Below are 18650 nucleotides of genomic sequence, written 5' to 3'. Positions count from 1 at the left end.
AGGCTGAATACACTTTTGTCCCAGAGGCAGCTTAAAACCAGTGTCCCCTCCACTAAACTCATCATCAATGATGACCCCCCAACACTCATTCCTGCCCTCCCATCCCCCACCTCTGCTAGCACCTGCATCCCTCTCCGCCTGAGCCCTGAGCACAGGGGAGTGGGGAAGCAGAAGGGGGCTTCTTTTAACCCACTGCATCAACTGAGTCAGCTTTAGGGAACCATGAAGTGGTGGGTCTCCCAACCCTATTGACCATCTGTTCCATCCGCTCTATCACCAGCTAGAAACCCTAGATTCAACTTACATTTCTTCTGTTTTGTCCTTTCCCTTAAGGCTCTGTCACCTCTTAGAGACATTCTGCATTTTGTCTGCTAAACATTTCTCATGGTTTATCCCCTTTTCTCTAAGATTTTTCCAAAAGATCTCCTCAGTTGTACCTATATCAAATCCACTTTCCATAGTTCACAAAGCAGTGGTCTCCAACTTTAGTGAATGCTTTTATCCGTAAGTGGAGTGTGTGTGTGTGTGTTGTGGCGGGGGTGGGGGAGGTCCTTGTTAAATTGCAGACTTCTAGATCAATCCCCAGACTGAAAGGATGAGTCCTGGAATCTGTGTGTTTTTTACAAGCACCTCTTTTCTGTTTTTTAAGATTTATTTATTTATTTGAGAGAGGGAGAGAGAGCATGCAAACACAGGGGGTGGGGTGCAGGGTGTAGGGACAGAGAGAGAAACTTTAGCAGACTTCCACAGTCAGTGCAGAGACTGATGCGGGCCTCGATCCCAGGACCCTGAGATCACGGCCCGAGCTGAAACCAAGAGTCAGATGCTTAACTGACTGTGCCACCCAAGTGCCCCTTACAAGCACCTTCTAATGCTAATATCTATTCATCCTCCAGACTCAGCTCCCCTCCCACCTCCTCCAGGAAGCCTTTATTCCCTCACCTAGGCTGAACCTTCCTGCTCCAGCATCCCCTATGCATATATATGCATGAACATACCCATTAAACGGGAATGGCTTTGGTGGCTGACTACATAACTCCCGAACTAAGTTACAAACTCCCCAGGGGTAAGCTCTGTGTCTCTACATCTCTATTCTTAGTGGCCAGGGCAGTGCCTGACACATAATAGGTACTTAATAAATGTAAATAGAACTAAAGAGAATTTTGTGAATGAGGGTAGATGCCAGGGCTTTATGAGGCAGGCATAGCCACACTTGGCTCCCATGTGTCCCCAGAGGCAGCGGGGACCCTGGTGGAGTGTGTCTAGTGGTGCAGTGGCACAGAGCTGAACACTGACGTTGGTATTTTGCCAGCCACTCTGCTATTTATTGAGCCCCTACTGTGCTTTAGGCACTGAAAGGTCATTTATGTATGTTAACTGCTTTGCAATCAGAACAACTCTACCAGGTGGTATGAGCTCCATTCTACAGAGATTGGCAAGGGAGCTAGAGGGGCTCAAGCACAGATTGGGTGCCAGAACCAGTCAGCCGGTTTCCAAACTCCACCCTGGCAGCATCTCCCTCCAGCCCTCAGCACCTCCTTGTGCCTAATCTTGGTGCTAACAGATAATGTGGTCCAGGTGCTAGCGGGAGCCAGAGGTGAGGGGACAGGAGGGGGGCCACGTCCAACTCTCCACCTACCACATCCCAAGCAGAATCTGTGTCAGGCACCATGCTTGCCCCTGTGGGAGACCAGCATTGTGAAGGGGTGAATGGTGCCTTAATCCTGTGATTCACAGTAAGAAATATGTCTCTGGTCTTGGTCCTGTTTCTAGACCACAGCTCCTAAACCCATGGCATTTCCTAAGTGATAAGTGCCATAAAGGTGACTTGTATTACTCATAACATGTCTCTTTCGATGTGGGTTTAGCTAATGAGGTGACTTTTGGAAAGCTCCTAGATGACCTACGGGTGGCGGTTGGTTGGCAGGAGAACCAACCAAGTTGGAACTTTCAGCCTCACTCCCTTGACCATGGGGAGAGGAGAGGGACTGGAGGTCCAGTCAATCACCAGTGGCCAATGAGTTCATCAGTCCTGATTATGTCGTGAAGCCTCCATACAAACCCAACAGGATGAGGTTAGAGAGCTTTCTGGGTAGCTGTACACACGGAGGTGCCAGGAGGGTGGTATGCCCAGAGAAGGCGTGGAGGTGCTGCGCCCCTTCCTTACACCCCTTGCCTATACGATCTCCTCCATCGGGCTGTTCCTTCAATACCTTTGTAACGAACCAGTGTTTTAGTAAGTAAACTGTGTTCAAAACAAAAACCAAAAAAACCCACAGGCCCAACACGGCGTCACTGAGGCCAAATCACCAAACTGGAACTTAATACCTCACCTAACCTAAATACAGTTTTAACTGGGTCAGTCAGGAATTTTTTTGATCAGCATCGATGAGGTAATCTGTCACATGGGCCCTCTCCACTCCCCCTCAAAAGAAGATGAGGTGAGCCACCTGATAAGATCCCTGCCCTTCCCCCTAAGGAAAAGTGACCTTGCCTGAAACAATCCTTTCTTTTCTTTTGCTAGTAATTCCTCACCCCACCTTCCTTCCTACAAAATCTTCCCTTTAGTGCATCTCCTTGAAGCTCCCCTCTACTTTTGAGATGGATGCTGCCTGATTTACGAATCACTTAAATAAAGCCAAACAGACTTCAAATTTACTTGGTTGACTTTTGTTTTTTAACGACTGTTTCCCTGAGTTCTGAGAGCCACTGTGGCCACCAAGTCAAACCTGAGGAGGAGGTTGGGGGACCTCTGATTTATAGCCCGTGGGTCAGAAGCCCAGGGGACAACGTGGACTTGTGATTGGTGTCTGACGTGGGGTGGGGGCAGTCATGTGGGACTGAGCCCTTCACCTGTGGGATCCGATGCTGTCTCCAGGTGGACAGTGGATAGCGTCAGTACGGAGTTAAACTGTAGGGCACCCAGCTGGTGTCCGAGAATCTGAGAACTGCTTGGGAAAATACCGAGCACGTTGGGTGATCAGAAGCGCCGGAAGTGAGGAAGAGTATTGAGGAAACACACAGGAGTGGGTTTTCCCTTAGCAGGTAAGAAGGGGGAAAGAGAGACAGAGTCCCCATCACCCCCTGCCTCTTTGGCCAGTGTTCTGTCAGGCCCCGTGAAGCAGAACAAGGAAGCTCCGTTCCAGAGCACTGCCCCAATGCCATCCTACCAGTTGGAATCAAAAAGGTACAAAGGAGGATGCTGGGGAAATGGGCAGAAACTCTAAGGCTTTTGATTCTGTTGTGTGTGTACACTGAGGGAGAGCCCCCACCTGCTTCATACAGAACCCCACCTATCCTTCCCATAAGAAGCCCCCAAAAGTAGGGGCGCCTGACTGGCTCAGTCGGTGGAGTGTCAGCCTTCAACTCAGGTCGTGATCCTGGGGTCCTGGGATTGAGCCCCGTATTGGGCTCCCTGCTTCCCGGGGAGCCTACTTCTCCCTCTGCCTGCCGCTCCCCCAGCTTGTGCACTTGTTCTCTCTCTCTCTCTGGCAAATAAATAACAAAATCTCAAAAAAAAAGTCCCCCAAAAGTAAAGCAGAGACTAAACCCCTATTTTTCTGATCGCCTGCCTTCCACTCTCAAAATCGCTTCTGTGCCTGACTCCAGCACTAGCCTGGACCGTGAGCTCTGCTCTAGGGAAAGGTTAAGACGGCCTTACCGGGTAATCGGATTGGCTTCCATGGGGCAGAGTTTGGCACGTAGGCATGCTTCGTGGCGGTGACGATCAGCTGACTGCCCAGCTTATACGGGAACTTGATGAAGGCAACGCCATCTGTCCCCGAGGTGCCGGAAGCGATGGACACCTGGTTGGTGAATATCTCGATGAGCGCATCTGGGACGGGCTGGTGGGTGCTGGCGTCGCTGATGTGGACCTTCAGGGTCACCTCTGGAGTGAGGAAAAAGCAACAAAGAACAACTGCTATTACCTGGCCCACCTCAACAACAATTCTGCTGTCACTGATGGGAGTGGAGAGGGGGCTGTGCTAAGTAAATCTAGATCTACATCCAACATATGAATCGTTGGAACCAGGGAGCATTTTCTTGTTAGAGATTCCTTTTTACTTTACACGATTTAATTTCCTTTTTTTCCCCCCAGAATCACTGCCCATCATAAACTGCCTTCCTCTTTGCTCCTCCCTACTCACCCCAACAAATAATTGAGAGAATTCTATCCCTTTAAGACATTGTGTGCAAACACAATACTCGTTTTTCCTTCCCTGCATTGCCGGCACATGTGGCCCAAACAGGGCTGGGGTGGCTACTGAAGGGCCCTGCAGGCTGAAAGAGTTGCACCCAGAGTTTTCAACAGTCCTGCGGAGCATGGCCGAGAGCTACCCAGGATCGCTGTGCTGGTAATCATGATGACTAGACCGAAAAGCAGTCCAAGACGTCTTTAAAAAGGAGGACTTGAATGAAGAGTGGGAAAAGAGAAGCTTACAGGAAGGAAAAAAAAAAAAAGTAGACATTTGAAAAGATAAACGAAGTTGAGTCAGCAATATGGGCAAACCCAGATCATGAATGTGGGAGGCAGATCCAAATTGATGTTAAAAACCTTAAATGGAAAGGGTAGCTTTCATTTGTTCATGTAAGAGAGGTCTACAGAGCTGCTACTCTGCCTAGAACTGTAATTGTGCGAACCACAGTGGTGAAGAAAAGTGAGGAGATCAGCAAGTGCTATGCTGGGGGATGTGCACGAAGGGGGCACTGATGGAACAGCATGTGCAGAGGCTCAGAGGCAAGAATAAAACCATGCTTCCTGGAGAAACACAGGTTCTGAAGGACGACAGACAGTGTGAGGGGCATGAGGCCCCATGCGAGACAAGGCTGCAAAGACGAGCAGGGGCCAGACCACTCAGGGCTTTAGAAGGAACCTAAAATAGGATCATTCTTGATCCCAAGAGCAATGGGAAGTCACAAAGATTTTAGACAAGGGAGTGGCAATTAAATTTGTTGTAGAAACATCTGGCTGTGGGGGAAGGACGGACTGGGGAAGAGGCAAGACTGGATACTGAGCATCCAGTTAAGAGGCCTCTGTAATAACCCGGGAAGAGATGAGGTGGACCAGATTCCAGCATCATGGTGGACGTCGATTAAAAGATGCCAGCATGGTACTCCAGAAATCAGACGTGTTTCCTGCTCCAATAAACCCTTTTGGCTTAGGTGCGGGAGGGAGTGGCTGCTGCCCAGTGACATAAGTCCACCGGGATACTCCTGGGCACTCCTTGCCATACATTTTGAGCTGCCTCAGATGTGAAAGCCCTACTGATGCCTTGGGATAAAGAGGCGAGGGCAAGGACAAGCAAAGACCCTGCAGGTGACCAGGGAGGCTCCTGTCTGCAGAACCACTGCAGTCTGGCTCAGGGGAGTGCTGGACACGGAGGGGGAGGGAGGCGAAGTGGAGCTGGTCCTGTGGGCACAAACCCCAGAACCCTACTGCGATTCCCACTAGGTCTGAATCTGAGCTCCGCCCCAGTTCTAGCCATGGAGGCTGGGGCAAGGTGCTTACCCTCACCAGGTCTGTTTGCTCCTCTATAAACAACACATTTCTCAAGAGACAGGTGGAGACATTCAGTGCGATGCCTCACAGAGTAAGCATAAACACAGCGGTTACCATTACGCTATTCCAATCACTGGGCTTGAGAGCACTCAGGGTCATGGCGCCCGGGGGGGGGGGGGTGCCTGAACGGGGCACAGAGAAGGGCACTGGAGGGGAGAAAGGGATAAAACAAAGTGCAGGGATGGGGTATCCCTCTTCAGTGAGTAACAGCTTTATACCCAAGGCCCTTCCCCAGCCGGGGAAACCACAGTGAGAAGAATGTCTTGGTTCAAGGATTGCCGCCTTGGTAACAGGCCAACGACCTTACGATACTAAAGCAACCTTCTGAATCCTGCAAATTTGTTAGTCAATCACCCATTTTTTTTTTCACTGAGCGACTTGATATATTTCTTGACTAGACAACCATAAAGAGCAGCTAAAGAATCCTAGATCTAGGTCTTAGAGATCTGCACCAGACAAATCTCTCAAAAAACTCAGAGACAAAAATAAAGGCTAAAGAAGCTGAACTTGGCTACCTGATTCAGGGAGAAAACTTAATGGCCACAGAGGGATAAAATCAACATCATGAAAAGCAAGGATATGGCATTACAAAATACACTGAGTTAATCCCCTCCAATCTTATCATTTACCTTAATGCGGATTTGCAGGATGTACACCGCACATGTGTTTTCTTATTTAACCCAAGTCTTTGTGTCCCCAGGTGGCGTGCGAAATTGTAATGTAAATTAACTCCGCTTTCATTAATACTCACACAGCAGAAATCCCCTAGAACAGGGCAAGTGGAAAGGTAGTTTTGTAGGGCTGCAGGGATAACTTATGTAATTTTATGGTAATGAAACATTTACTAACATTTGGGATTACAAGGTTCCTGCTCTCTCTGCACTGTTTGCTGCTTCCCAAGAGCAGCTAAGATTTGGAAAAAGCTAAAGCATTCTTGAATCAACAGCAAAAGGAGTTTTACTATAATCAATGTCCTAGATTCTACCACTGGAATTTCTTCTAATACCAGAAGCCTACTTTACGTTCTGCAATTATATATTTTGAAGGAGATCATTTAGCTACTTCTTTTGGTAGGATAGGATGGGGGGAAATGTCAGTATGGTTAGGTGATTATTACAGAGTAATGGGGTGTCATTTTTCTAGAGTAACATCTAGAATTAGGTTATCCATTCAACAGCAAACAAAATTGTTCCCACCAGGGGACTAATCTTAGGACTAGGTGAGGCACTATTTATTGAAACTACTCTCATTTTGCAGATTAAAGGGAGACTCTATAAAATGGCCCAAACCTAAATATGCATTAAGATGCACTCTGTATTGCGACTGGTCAGTGAGAGCTGATGGGTCCTGCCTGAGCTAGGGCACCATTCTTTTACTCCTTACCTTGAATATCCATCACCAAGTTCTTTCTGATTTTAACTGCAGAATATAGGTCGCAAGGCAGGCCTTTCTTCCCATCCTTGTTAACGTCGCCCTATTTCATCCCTCACCATCCCTCAACCCAGACCGCTGCCCAGCCTCTTCAAAGAAACCACCACTGTCTTCATCGTCTTCACACCTGCCTGAGATCCCACCAAAGGCAGACGGAGCTAGCCAACATCCTGATCTGACCGCTTCCTGTCCCCCTTCAAACCCTTTAACGCCCCCCACCAAACATGGCCAGATGCCAAATGTGGCGAGCGGCTTGTTCTTGAATGGTCCACGAGCTAAGAATGGTTTCTACTCTTTTAAATGGTTGGGAAAAAAAGACATCAGAAGAATAGTTCACGTCCTCTGAGGATTATGTGGAGTTTGAATGTGTGGCCATAAATAAAATTTTACTGGAACACGGCCACAGCCATTTGCACGTCGCCGAAGACTGTTTTTCCATTTCAGTGGTGGAGTTCAGAAGTTTTGACCTTAGGGCTTGCAACGCCTGAACTATTTACTTGTGGCTCTTAAAAAAAAAAAAAAAAAAATCTGCTGGCCCCTGACCTACAGGCTCCATCTCAAGGCCCCTGAGGTCCTCCACAGTCAGGACCCCTCCCATTGGCACACACAGCCCACAGACCCCACCCCATGCTTTCCTTACTCCTCCTACCTACTGCTCCTTCTCATCTTTATAGGAAAAGTCTTTCTACAACGTTACTTTCATGCTCCTCATTCCTATTCATCTTCTAAAATCCCTACTTAAGGTTTGAGAAACTGCTCCGGACTCACCAACCCCTCCCCAAACCGGGTTAGAGGCCCCTTGTCTCCATCCCCCCGAAACTGTACACACGGACGCTGCTTCTGTTCCCACATTTGCTGCAGGTCCACGAGGGGAGACAAGAGGATCAAATCCCTGACCTTGAGGAACTCTTGGCTTTAGAAAGTAAGTAAATGTCAAGCGTAATTATGAACTGAGGACGCCATCAGGAGGGGGAACCTACCTCCAACAGGGAGGTCAGGGAAGGCCTTTGGAGGAGGTGTTGTGTGAGCTCAGGCCTGAAGGACACACGGGAACCAACCAGCAGAGGTGCAAACGCCCCGAGGTGAGAATGACCTGGCTGCTGGAACTGAATAAAAACCGGCGCGGAGGGAAATGCCCAAGTGTAACCAACCATCCTAACACTGCGTGGTCCACCAGCCACAGGTGGGCATCTAAATTTAGGTTAAAATCAACCAAAATAAGATTAAATCAGAAAGTGAGCTCCTGGATCATATTAGGCACGTTTCAAGTATTCCACGGCCACCTGTGGCCAGGGGCTCCCATGGTGACCAGCAGAGACAGATTCCATTGGACAGCACCAATCATGTACTACAAACTCTCCTCTCAGGATCTGAGCAAAGAAATGCAGGTACCTGAATGGTTCGATGAAGAAAATACATCTGGGCATGACTCTGAAGCAGCTCCTTAGCAGCCCTCATTGGTGTGACCTGCACTTGAAGTCCTTACAGTGACTTGAAAGGCTCTGTGTTCTCTATTCCACCCCCCGAGTATCTGCCAGCCCTCATTTCCCACACCTTCCCCCATTCAAGGAATAAGGGTTCTGGGAACATGCTTTGTGCCAAATGTTTCTTTGCATGCTACACTTTTCCTCAACACCCATCCATGCATCTCTCTCCTCCTTGTCTGCTTACATGTCACCTCCTGGAGCACCGGGGTGGTTCAGTCGGTTAAGCATCCGACTCTTGGTTTCGGCTCAGGTCATGATCTGAGGGTCATGGGATCGAGCCTTGTGTCAGGCTCCGTGCTCAGTGGAGTCTCCCTCTGCCCATCCCTCCACTCGCTTGATCTTTCGCTAAATAAAAAAAAAAGTCACCTCTTGAATGACTTTACTGACCACCAGTTCTTTTTCTTAACTTTTTAAAAAATTTTTTTAAAAATTTATTATTTTTTAAATTTAAATTCAATTAACATAGATTATTAGTTTCAGAGGTAGAGTTCAATGATTCATCTGTCATATGTAACTTTTATTATGGAAATTTTAGAACATCTATACAGATAGGAGGATTAGTACGAGGAAACCCTCTGCACTGATCAAGTTTCAAATACCAACTTTATACCATTCTTCTTTCATCTGTTCTCCCCTGACTCAACTTTTCCTTTCTCCCTCCCCCCCACTTCCTTCCTACTTTTTTGCTGGAACATTCTGAGGCAAATCCCAGATAATTATATTAGGTCAAATTATTTCCCCATAAATATTTCAGTTTACAACAGATAAAGACTTGGGGCGCCCGGGTGGCACAGCTGGTAACGCGTCTGACTCTTGATTTCGGCTCAGGTCATGATCTCCGGGTTGTGGGATGGAGTCCCACGCTGGGCTCCAAGCTGAGCATGAAGCCTGCTTAAGATTCTCTCCCTCCCTCTGCCCCTCCCCTTCTCTAAACACTGCCCCCAAACAACAGATAAGGACCTTAAAAATAACCAAAATGCCATTATTATACCCAATTCACAGAACAACCTCTTTACATTATCTCAGATTCAGCAAAAATTCAGTTTTCTCTGCTTGTCTAGAAGCAAATTTTTTCTTCACAATTCTGACGTCTTATCTAAAATGCCAATCCCAACCCCACCCTGTGCTTCTGACACTATCCTGCTCTGCTTCTGCTGCTTCTTTTATGCACAACAATTCTAACGTGTTTCTAACTTACGTGTTTATTAATGGTCTGACTTCTCCAGGATGTAAGCTTCGAGAGAGCTATTTTGTCTGTTTCTTTTTTTCTTCTTCATTCATGTATTCCAAGCACACAGAATTACGTCTGGCATACAGTAGGCACTCAATAGGTCTGCTGAATGAGTCCTTAAAACTAACAGGCATTTCTAGATATCATCTGGTACATGGCCTAAATAGCCCTGGGTGTTTTTTGTTGTTGTTGTTGTTGTTGTTTCATTTATTTCCTATTATTGTTTTCAAATAGACACTACTGAAATTCATTTGAAAAGCATTCATTCAGATAGCTAATGAACTGCAATAATCAGAAAATATTTACAGTACACTTAGCATGACATTAGGTACTGTGGGGGATCAAAAAGGAAGAAAAAAGAAATGGCTCCTGTGTTTACAAACTTTAGGGGTTTTTTGGGCAGTGGGGGAGGTAAGACCAACCGACCAACCCACGTGACAGAGAGCAAAAAGGATGAAACTGGCTGGGTAAGACAGAGTAAAAAATATACCAAAGAAGAGACTAATGAGGTCTGGAGTTTATGAACAAAAACAAAGAAAAAAGATCTCAAAGGTCTACAGAGGTAGAGGTGATGTGGGGGTGACAGGAGAAGACTTACAAAGAGGGGGGATGCCTGTGAGTGTCCCGTTAACGGCAGCAGGCAAGCCCCGCATGAATACTGGCCCTGAGGCTCAGGGCTTATGGAGTTCAGCGCGGCATGCTTCTGAAAGAGCTGGGAATTGAAGGAAGGCTGGAAGGACGGGTAGTATGGGAAGGCAACCCGCATCTCCTGAACAGCCTTCCCCTCTTGATTATGCTCCCGCATCATGCATTCAGCCTCAGGCAGATGCCAGAAACTTCGGTTTCCCAGCCTCGCTGGTAGCCAAGGGGGAGGAATGGATTTGGGACTCTGCTAATCTGATATCCTCTCGCTGGGTTTTGATTTAGAAGACAGCAACATAAAAAAGCAGGTGCCTTTTCTGACCAAAGGAGGATGCATCTGGTTTGGGGCCGGCAGTGCAAGCCGCCCCGTCTCAGTGCAGGAGGGAGACAGGGTGTCCCTGGCTCAGTCTTGCCATATGGCTTGGGCAGCTGTTCTGGCCCAGAACTTCTGTGAGCTACCTAAAAGCTTGACTGATGTCTTGCTGGTTAAACTAGCCAGAGCACGTGGTGGTGTCTGCACTCCTCAGCTTCTGGACTGTCCTAGCATGATACCATGTCGCTGAGGACCATCTCCTTGGAACTGCACCCACTGTGGGGTCTCCTCCTAGGCTCTGGCCTAACTTCTCAGTCTGTGTGACGGTTAACTTTATGTGTCTACCTCACTGGACCATGGGGTACCCAGATACTTGGTCATCATTATTCTGGGTGCTTCTATGTGGGTGTTTTGGGATGAGATTAACATTTAAATTATACGAGTAAAACAGACAGCTTTCCTTAACGTGAGTGGGCCTCACCCAATCAGTTGAAGCACTGAACAGAATGAAAAGGCTGACCCTCCCCCAAGTTCCTCCTGCCTGACAGCCTTTGAACTGGGACACTGGCTTTTCCTGCTTTCTGAAGGTGAAATACCAGTTCTGTGTGGGTCTCAGGTCTGCCAGGCTTTGGACTGAGACTACACCCAGGCCTCTTCTGGGTCTCCAGCTTGCTGAATCACGCTGCAGATCTTGGGGCCTGTCAGCCTCCACAATCACATGAGTCAATTCTGTAGAATAAATCTCGTTCTACATAAACTGTGATTCTCTCTGGAGAGCCCCGACTAACATAATACCCATCCCAGGTTCCCATTCTGTCTGCTCGCGGTGGCGGGCCCCCCGGAATGTGGGCTCAGGTCTCTTCTCGCTACATACTCTTACTCAGCGAATTATTTCAGGATCAGGAATTCAGCCACCGCCTCTAGAGCATTCCCCTCAAATTTTCAACAGCCAGTGAGAGAACCAAGAAGGAAGCAACAGCTACTCAGGAATTCTCCCTCCACAGCGATTCAGGGCTCCTTTGCTCTTGGCAAACACAGAGTTTGGCTCTGTGGGCACAAACTAGTCCATTTGAAGTAGTACAAAGAACATCTGCTTTGCGGGTAGAAAATGAAACATTATCTTTTAGTCATTTCCTTTCTTCTGCCACAGATTTAGAACTAAAGGCAACGAGGCTGTTTCAAATTGTTGGCTTCACAGAAGCCACCAGTTAAACAGCAAGCCGAGAGCAAACACAGTGGTAGGGGCAAGAGGCCGGGAAGATGGCATACACTTTGCAGATGCACAGAAGGAAGCCCAACCGCGAGGGGCCTTGTTTTTCTCTCTCCTGCGTCTTCTTCAACTACTTTACACCTTGAGTTACATCCCTGCAAGTGACAGAACACATTATTTCATAATCTCTCATCCAAACTCCAAGACCAACATCTCAAGTGCTCTGTTACGGTCATGTGCTAATGTGTCCTCCCCCAGACCGGGAAGTCCTTTGTGGTTTTCACTGGGGACAGAGCTGGGAGACACCTCCGTGGACTCTCACCAACTCTGGCTTCATCTGGGAAGGGAAAGTGAAGTTTGTGGACTCCCATCTTTTTTCGTTTTGTTTTGTTTGTTTGTTTGTTTCTGTGAAGTTTTTGGCTCCCTGTGGCTGTGTTTCATTCCCTTTTGTAGCCCCTCAAATTTGTCTTTATTCTGGGATTTTAATTTTTCCTTTCTTTTTGTTTTTGAGGGGTTGGTTTCCACAGCAACCCACCCGGTTGGAAATGCAGCATTTGCCAGGTTGGCCAGAGGGGCCCTGCAGAGAGGAGGTCCTTTTCCACCAGCAGACCAAGCAAAGGCTTCTATCCCAAGTTGCCTGGAGCCCTTGTGGCGGCCTCACCCCAGGCCAAGCGGTGGAAAAGGAACTCGCTTGTCAGCCGCCAGCACTATGATTAGTTAGACTTCACTGAAATTCAAAGGAGTTACGATGGCTTTTCACGTCTTACATAAAACAATAAAAAAAGACTCCATCACTTAAAAACATTTTCCAAATGGGAACTTATTTTTAAAATGTTACCAGACCTTTGCTCTAAGAGACTTTGCCCCATGTTACTTGGTGGTGACATTTTTACAGTTTCGGGAGACTCAGAGAATTTCCCTGTCTTTATGCAGCAGTAACAGGCACATCCTAGGATGCCCGACATGTGAAGAGGAAACCTTCCAGCTATTGTATTTCTTTCATAAAAACGAAAGGTTTAATTTACTTTGTAATCTGGCAAAATTAGAACGTACTTTGTACTAGAGTTTTTTTGGTTTTTCTCCAATTTTACCTAGTGCATATGCACCTTATCATTCAATTTTATTTGCTCTCAAAATTTAACGAATCATGTCTTTTAAGCAAATTATATATATATATTTTAGAGATCTATATATAACATTGTATAAAATGAGATATCTTATATAACCTATATTAACATATACTGTATTAGTCACGTATAATTATGTTAATATATACATTTTATATATGTTATATGTTATATATTGTTATACATATATACATACATATAATACATACATATGTATAATATATAGGACAAGAAAAATCTGCTACAACTGTATATCCCAGGACTCCCTTATGTCCAATTTTAGCTGCACTTAAAACATTTGGCAAACCCTGTGTGTGCTTAATTATAAAAGTAATATGCAGTATGGCATTCTTCTGCAAAGACCAGCACTTCTGTTCTGTCCTCAGAGGAGAAAGGACAATGCGGATGTACTTCAGAGGGACAGATCTGTTGGGCACGGACTGGTCCCTCCCTCCTGGTCTACCTGATCGTCCTGTTAGGAGCCATTCTGTACTGAAGATACCGTTTGTTCTTGATTGAATCAGGAGCCGCCCTATTAATCTGTGGTCACAATATCTGATACAGAACACCTCCCCAGTTTTGGGAGGTTTTCCTTGCAAATGTGTCCCTTAATTATCAGCGGAGGATTATGATCTCTGTAATCCCATTTGAATTTCTATTCACTTGAAAAAGCATGGAAAAGGTACGTTGGCTGCAGCAGCCCCCGGGGAAGTTAGGATCCCATTTTGTGCCGTTTTGTGTTTTACAATCTCTGGCAACTGATTCGTGTTCTCAACTTCATAAAAAGCCCGCTACATGGTCGACTTGACAGTTACAGCTTCCGTTTGGAGTAAGGAGAGATCTGTGCTGTTTCCATGAGCGGCTTCTGCTGGCTGCCCACCTCTGCAGGGCATGTGCTCTGTCTGCACACAACACATTCTCTCCCCCAGACCCCCGTCTGTCTGTCCCTCTCACATATGTTACTTCTGTCTTGGCAGGGCTGCCAGGATATCTCTGGGCCCTAAATCAGTGGATCCCCCCCACCCATTAAGAAATATGCATGACGGTCAAAACGATGATCATCCCATTAACAATTTTCTACCCAACATCACCAAGTTGCCAATGTTGAAATACACAATAAACATTCACAAAAACATAGCAATTAAAGAAGCTATTATATATAGAGAGAATACATGATGTATCCACGTATGACATTGATTTTCTGTTTTTTTTAAAGCGACAGGATGGCTTCACACACCCCCCCCACCTGAAACACTCTATAATGGAAGTAAAAAATGTAATACTCGAATACCAACAACCTACTGAAGCGTATTGGATAAGCATCCTGTTAGGTCTCTCCATTTACCACTAAGTTAAATGGCAAAAGTCATTCTCTGTTACTGCATCCAGTACAAAATGAAGCTTTCTGGGGCTGGTTCCATATGTGCGTTATGCTATAAAAGCAACTATAAAAGGACTACATTCTCATGACTGGTCAAGGGGTTATTTAGGTAAACATCCCAGGATAATCTAGAAACTATTGCTGGATTGACCTGATTCAACCAAACAACTTACATACATAGCCAAGTATTCTCAAGCAAAATCATTTCAGAATGTTCCTATGATCCCACCTAAAAAAAAAGTTGTCTGACAATAAACTAAACGGACACAATCCTAATCCTTTTACACGGTAAGAGGAATTGCTCAGATGTAGCTTTAAAGTACTATGGGAAGGTACGATTAGTTATCTTGGGGAAAACTTCTCCAAAAAAATTCAAACCAGCATAGAATGAAAGATGCTCCAACTGTTCAGAAGACATAAGTGAAACAGTTACTGAACGTCAAGACGGTGCTAAAAATAGCTTATAACAAAGTGCGGCTCCAACTCTAGAGACCTTTTCCATAGAAATCAATGTGTATATAAAAACCTAACAATATCCTCCTTTTAGTCAGATATGGGAAAGGACACGATGATTCTCACATGGTGATGTAAATATGGCAAATGGCTGTACGCGCTCACAGAGCATCCTTGCGAACGGAACAAGGGAATTATAACAATGTAACACTCTGGGGACAAGATGACCCACAAGTGTTTGTAAGGAAATCACTGGAAGCAACCACTTTAAAAGGCTTCTGTTCTGTTGGTATTTTAAAAATTTCACAAAGGCACAAAGTCCCCTCAGGAGAGTTTGGAAGAATCTGGGAACTGCGAAGTTAATGAGCGATATTAAGCATGTCTATAAAATTCACACACACACCTTAGCCAAGCTTTAAAGATCTGGTGGAAGATGCTAGTGGATGGTTGCCAAGGAAACCTGGTGGAGGAAAAGCTGTGTGTGTGTGTATGTGTATGTGTGTGTACGCGCATGCATGTGTGTGTTTCCAGATCTCCTTCTATCTATGGATATACATTTTTCATAGTTTTTTCTAGGACTTGGTCGAGCGCAACATGACAAGACATGTATTTTGAATAAAGAAGCCTACAGATGTTTATGATTATGAAGTTTTTGTTTTGTTTTGTTTTGTTTTGTTAGCAAGTCATTTCTCTCTCTAGGAAGAGAACAGTTAGAAAGTGCTAAATGGGAGCTAGTGGTAAAGAAGCAGACTCATCAATTACTTTTAGAATTGAAAAAAAAAAGGGCAAAAAAATGCAAGCTGAAGTGGCTTGCTGGAAGGCTGTGAATAGCCCAAGTGTGCAGGCTCTCTTGCACTTGAACTTCTATGATAGAAAGATAAAGGTCCCAGAAGCAGCTGGTTTAGTCAATGCAGTGATTAAATTACCCGTATGGGCTTATCTCTCCAAGGGAATGGAGATGGTTAACAAGCTACAGTGAACCTATTATTAAAATGGTCCTTTCTGTTTCAGAAAGAAGCTTAAATATCTCAGGGCGCTTTAAGGTCCTTGATGTGAACGTCCAGGACTTACTGCCGGATGTTACAGAAGGCATGTCTCACGGCCACAGTGCGCACAGTTGGCTTGAGGCTCCTCACTCAGGAGCTATGTGGTCCCAGTCAAGCCCACAGCCTCCTTGAGCCTCTGTGTCTTCATCCATAAAACAGGGATACTGACTGCCTTGCAGACCTTGTAGGATTTGCTGGAGGTCCAACAATGATGTTCGGAAGGCGTCCGCTAGCACGAGCTCATTCCTCGCCTCCTGGCCCGCATTCCCCTAACTTTATCCGGTGAAACAAAATCTCGGAGCTTCCCCTCCCTCCACCTCCAAAAGCCTCTCAGTGAAAGAGAAATAAAAAAAAAGGAAGATAGTGTGCTTTTCAGAGCACAGGGGTGAGGACTCTGACAACCTGTATTTGAGTCTCATCTCCCCACTGACTCCTTAATGCTCTTAGTTTTCTTCTCTGTAAAAAAGGAGGTAACACTGCACCCCCATGATCATCTCATATGGCTACAATGACGTAGTGAAGTGCTTAGTATATAACACAGCACACAGCGAGGGTTTAGTAAGTGTTAGCCATTTCTGTAATTGTTTCCCAACATCTGACTCATACCTGAGGATCACCAAGGACCTTTAGACAGTTTACAGAAGCCTCCTTGAAAAGGTTCATGGAAGATTCTTCCTCCTCTTTCACACCCAACCCTCAACAAGTCCCAAGGGCATAAGGAGCTGCCACTGCTAGGAGAGAGCTCTACATGGGTCTCCCGTATTTCTGAACGTCTTGTAAGGCATAGACTCTCTTTGTTCTGGACTATCTCTTCAAGGATGTTTAGTGAGAGCCATGCAAGATAGATGTGTCTCCCTCTAAGCAAGGGACAGGCATGCCCTTTGGGTTCCCCAAGCTTCTGTAATGCAACCCATTGCATGTGCGGGTATCATCCAGCCCTATGGGAAACGGGGTTCAGGAAACTGGGGCAAGAACACTGACACTCTGGCTGTTGCAACTGCTGTGAGGGATAAATAGTCCTTCATCTCTGACCCACAAGTGTTTTGTCCTCTGCCTACATCTATGAAGCCATGGGAGGTTGCCTTCTTAGCTAACAAATGGGGCAGAATACAGACCCTTCACAGTTCTGGACAGCCTCTAAGGAGGAGCCCAGGGAAGTCCTGGATTTACGAAGGCACTGAGGCAGGAAAGGAGTGGGTGAGGGTCCTGGGAGAAGGACAAGGAGAGTCAGAGGAAAAAACAAGAGACAAGACAGTTCCAAGGTTGGGGGAATGCCTTTTGGCTTATGAAGATTCTTTTTTGCCAGTGGAGTTTCAAATTCTTTCTTTTTTTTTTTTTTAAGACTTATTTATTTTGAGAGAGAGAGCACATGCACATGTATGAGCAAGGGGAGGGGCAGAGGGATAGGGAGAGAGAGAGAGAATCTCAAGCAGACTTCTGGCTGAGCAAGGAGCCCACGATGCTGAGATCATGACCTGAGCCAAAACCAAGAGTTGGACAGACACTTAACCGACTGAGCCACCCAGGTGCCCCTCAAATTCTCTAACCCTCCATCAGGGATGACCCAGGCTGCCCTTTTCTCTCGGCAAATTCTAACCTGCTCTTCTTTTCACACTTGTCTCCCTACCAGCCACTCTGCTCCACTGGTTTAACACAATCATTCCACTCTCAACGGGCCCAGCCTCCCCGACAGGAAAACAGGGAGAAGCAGCAGACTCCGTGGGTTTTCCACTCCACGCATTAGTGTGTGTTCTGTTTGTTTTTAAAGCACCGATCATTGTAGTTCCCTTTTAAACCTTAAGAGATGAAAAGCTGCATTTAGGTCATCACGAACAATAATGACAAATGGAATTAAAATTCTATGCTAATTAGTTGCTTTAATTTAACATCTGAAAGTGTACATTTGTTTAGTGAAATACTATTTCTGCTTTTCACATGTTTGAATAAATTCTGTATTAATGAGACAGCACTGTAAACTGTGCTCACTTCTATGTTACAGACCTTATAATGTTCTGATTAATGCCAATATTTATGAAATCCAACTTATAGGGGTTGTCTAAGAAATTTAAAACTTTTCACGACCAACTTAAATTTCCTGTTCCATCTGAGGGGGAAAAAAACGTGACTCTTCTGAACAGCAAAGTACTGGTCCTTGGGATTTTTTTTTTCAGTAGTGAGCACAAACATACAATATTTTCCACACAGCTTAAGTTTATAGAATGGTTCTTTATTTGTACTAAATGGATTAACATTTCATTTTCTAGCCTTTATAGCTCATATACTGGCATCAATGTCAAAAGAACGATTTTATTTTCTGCTCTTGCCTTGAAAAATAAGAGCTCCATATTCCTCCTCACTGCCAACTTGATTAATAATTCTGCAACATAAAATGGAGATTTATTTTTCCAAGCTTCAGTATAGAAGGTCTGCCATATTTTGTCTTATACTTGGAGGTTGATGCTATTATTAGCTCTTCTTCACAAAGGCAATATTAAATGTCATCTGTCAAATGGGTCACACGTGTATACTCACTGAAAAACCACTTGGCTCGGATCAAGAATTCAAAAGTTATTGGAGTGGCAGGGCCAATGATTACATCCCAAAGAGAGCCTGTTGGCCAAAGGAGTTAGGAATATGATTGTAGGTAGAAAAGTCCACGTATGAAAGAGGTTATAATGAAGCTTCAGGGTGGCCAACTGCGGATCGGCCTTCCCCGCCCATCAGCCAGGGAGAGAATTCTAGTTAGTGCACCTTCCCCTGGGAATCTGA

At 45.6% G+C, this 18650-nt stretch overlaps 1 protein-coding gene across 1 annotated transcript in view; it reads right to left on the bottom strand.

Annotated features, from left to right (window-relative positions):
* FAM171A1 (family with sequence similarity 171 member A1) overlaps nt 1–18650 on the bottom strand; it is a 123470-nt gene that overhangs the window by 55666 nt on the left and 49154 nt on the right. Inside the window, exon 2 of the mRNA XM_028114199.2 lies at nt 3662–3889. Coding sequence (XP_027970000.1) covers nt 3662–3889 — 228 coding nt within the window. The remainder of the gene's footprint in view (nt 1–3661; nt 3890–18650) is intronic.

This window comes from Eumetopias jubatus, unplaced genomic scaffold, assembly GCF_037043125.1.
Source record: "Eumetopias jubatus isolate StellerSeaLion01/CBP00866 unplaced genomic scaffold, mEumJub1_p1.0 scaffold_8, whole genome shotgun sequence".
In the NCBI taxonomy this organism is placed as follows: Eukaryota; Metazoa; Chordata; class Mammalia; order Carnivora; family Otariidae; genus Eumetopias; species Eumetopias jubatus.
This window is presented reverse-complemented; position numbering and strand designations above follow the sequence as displayed.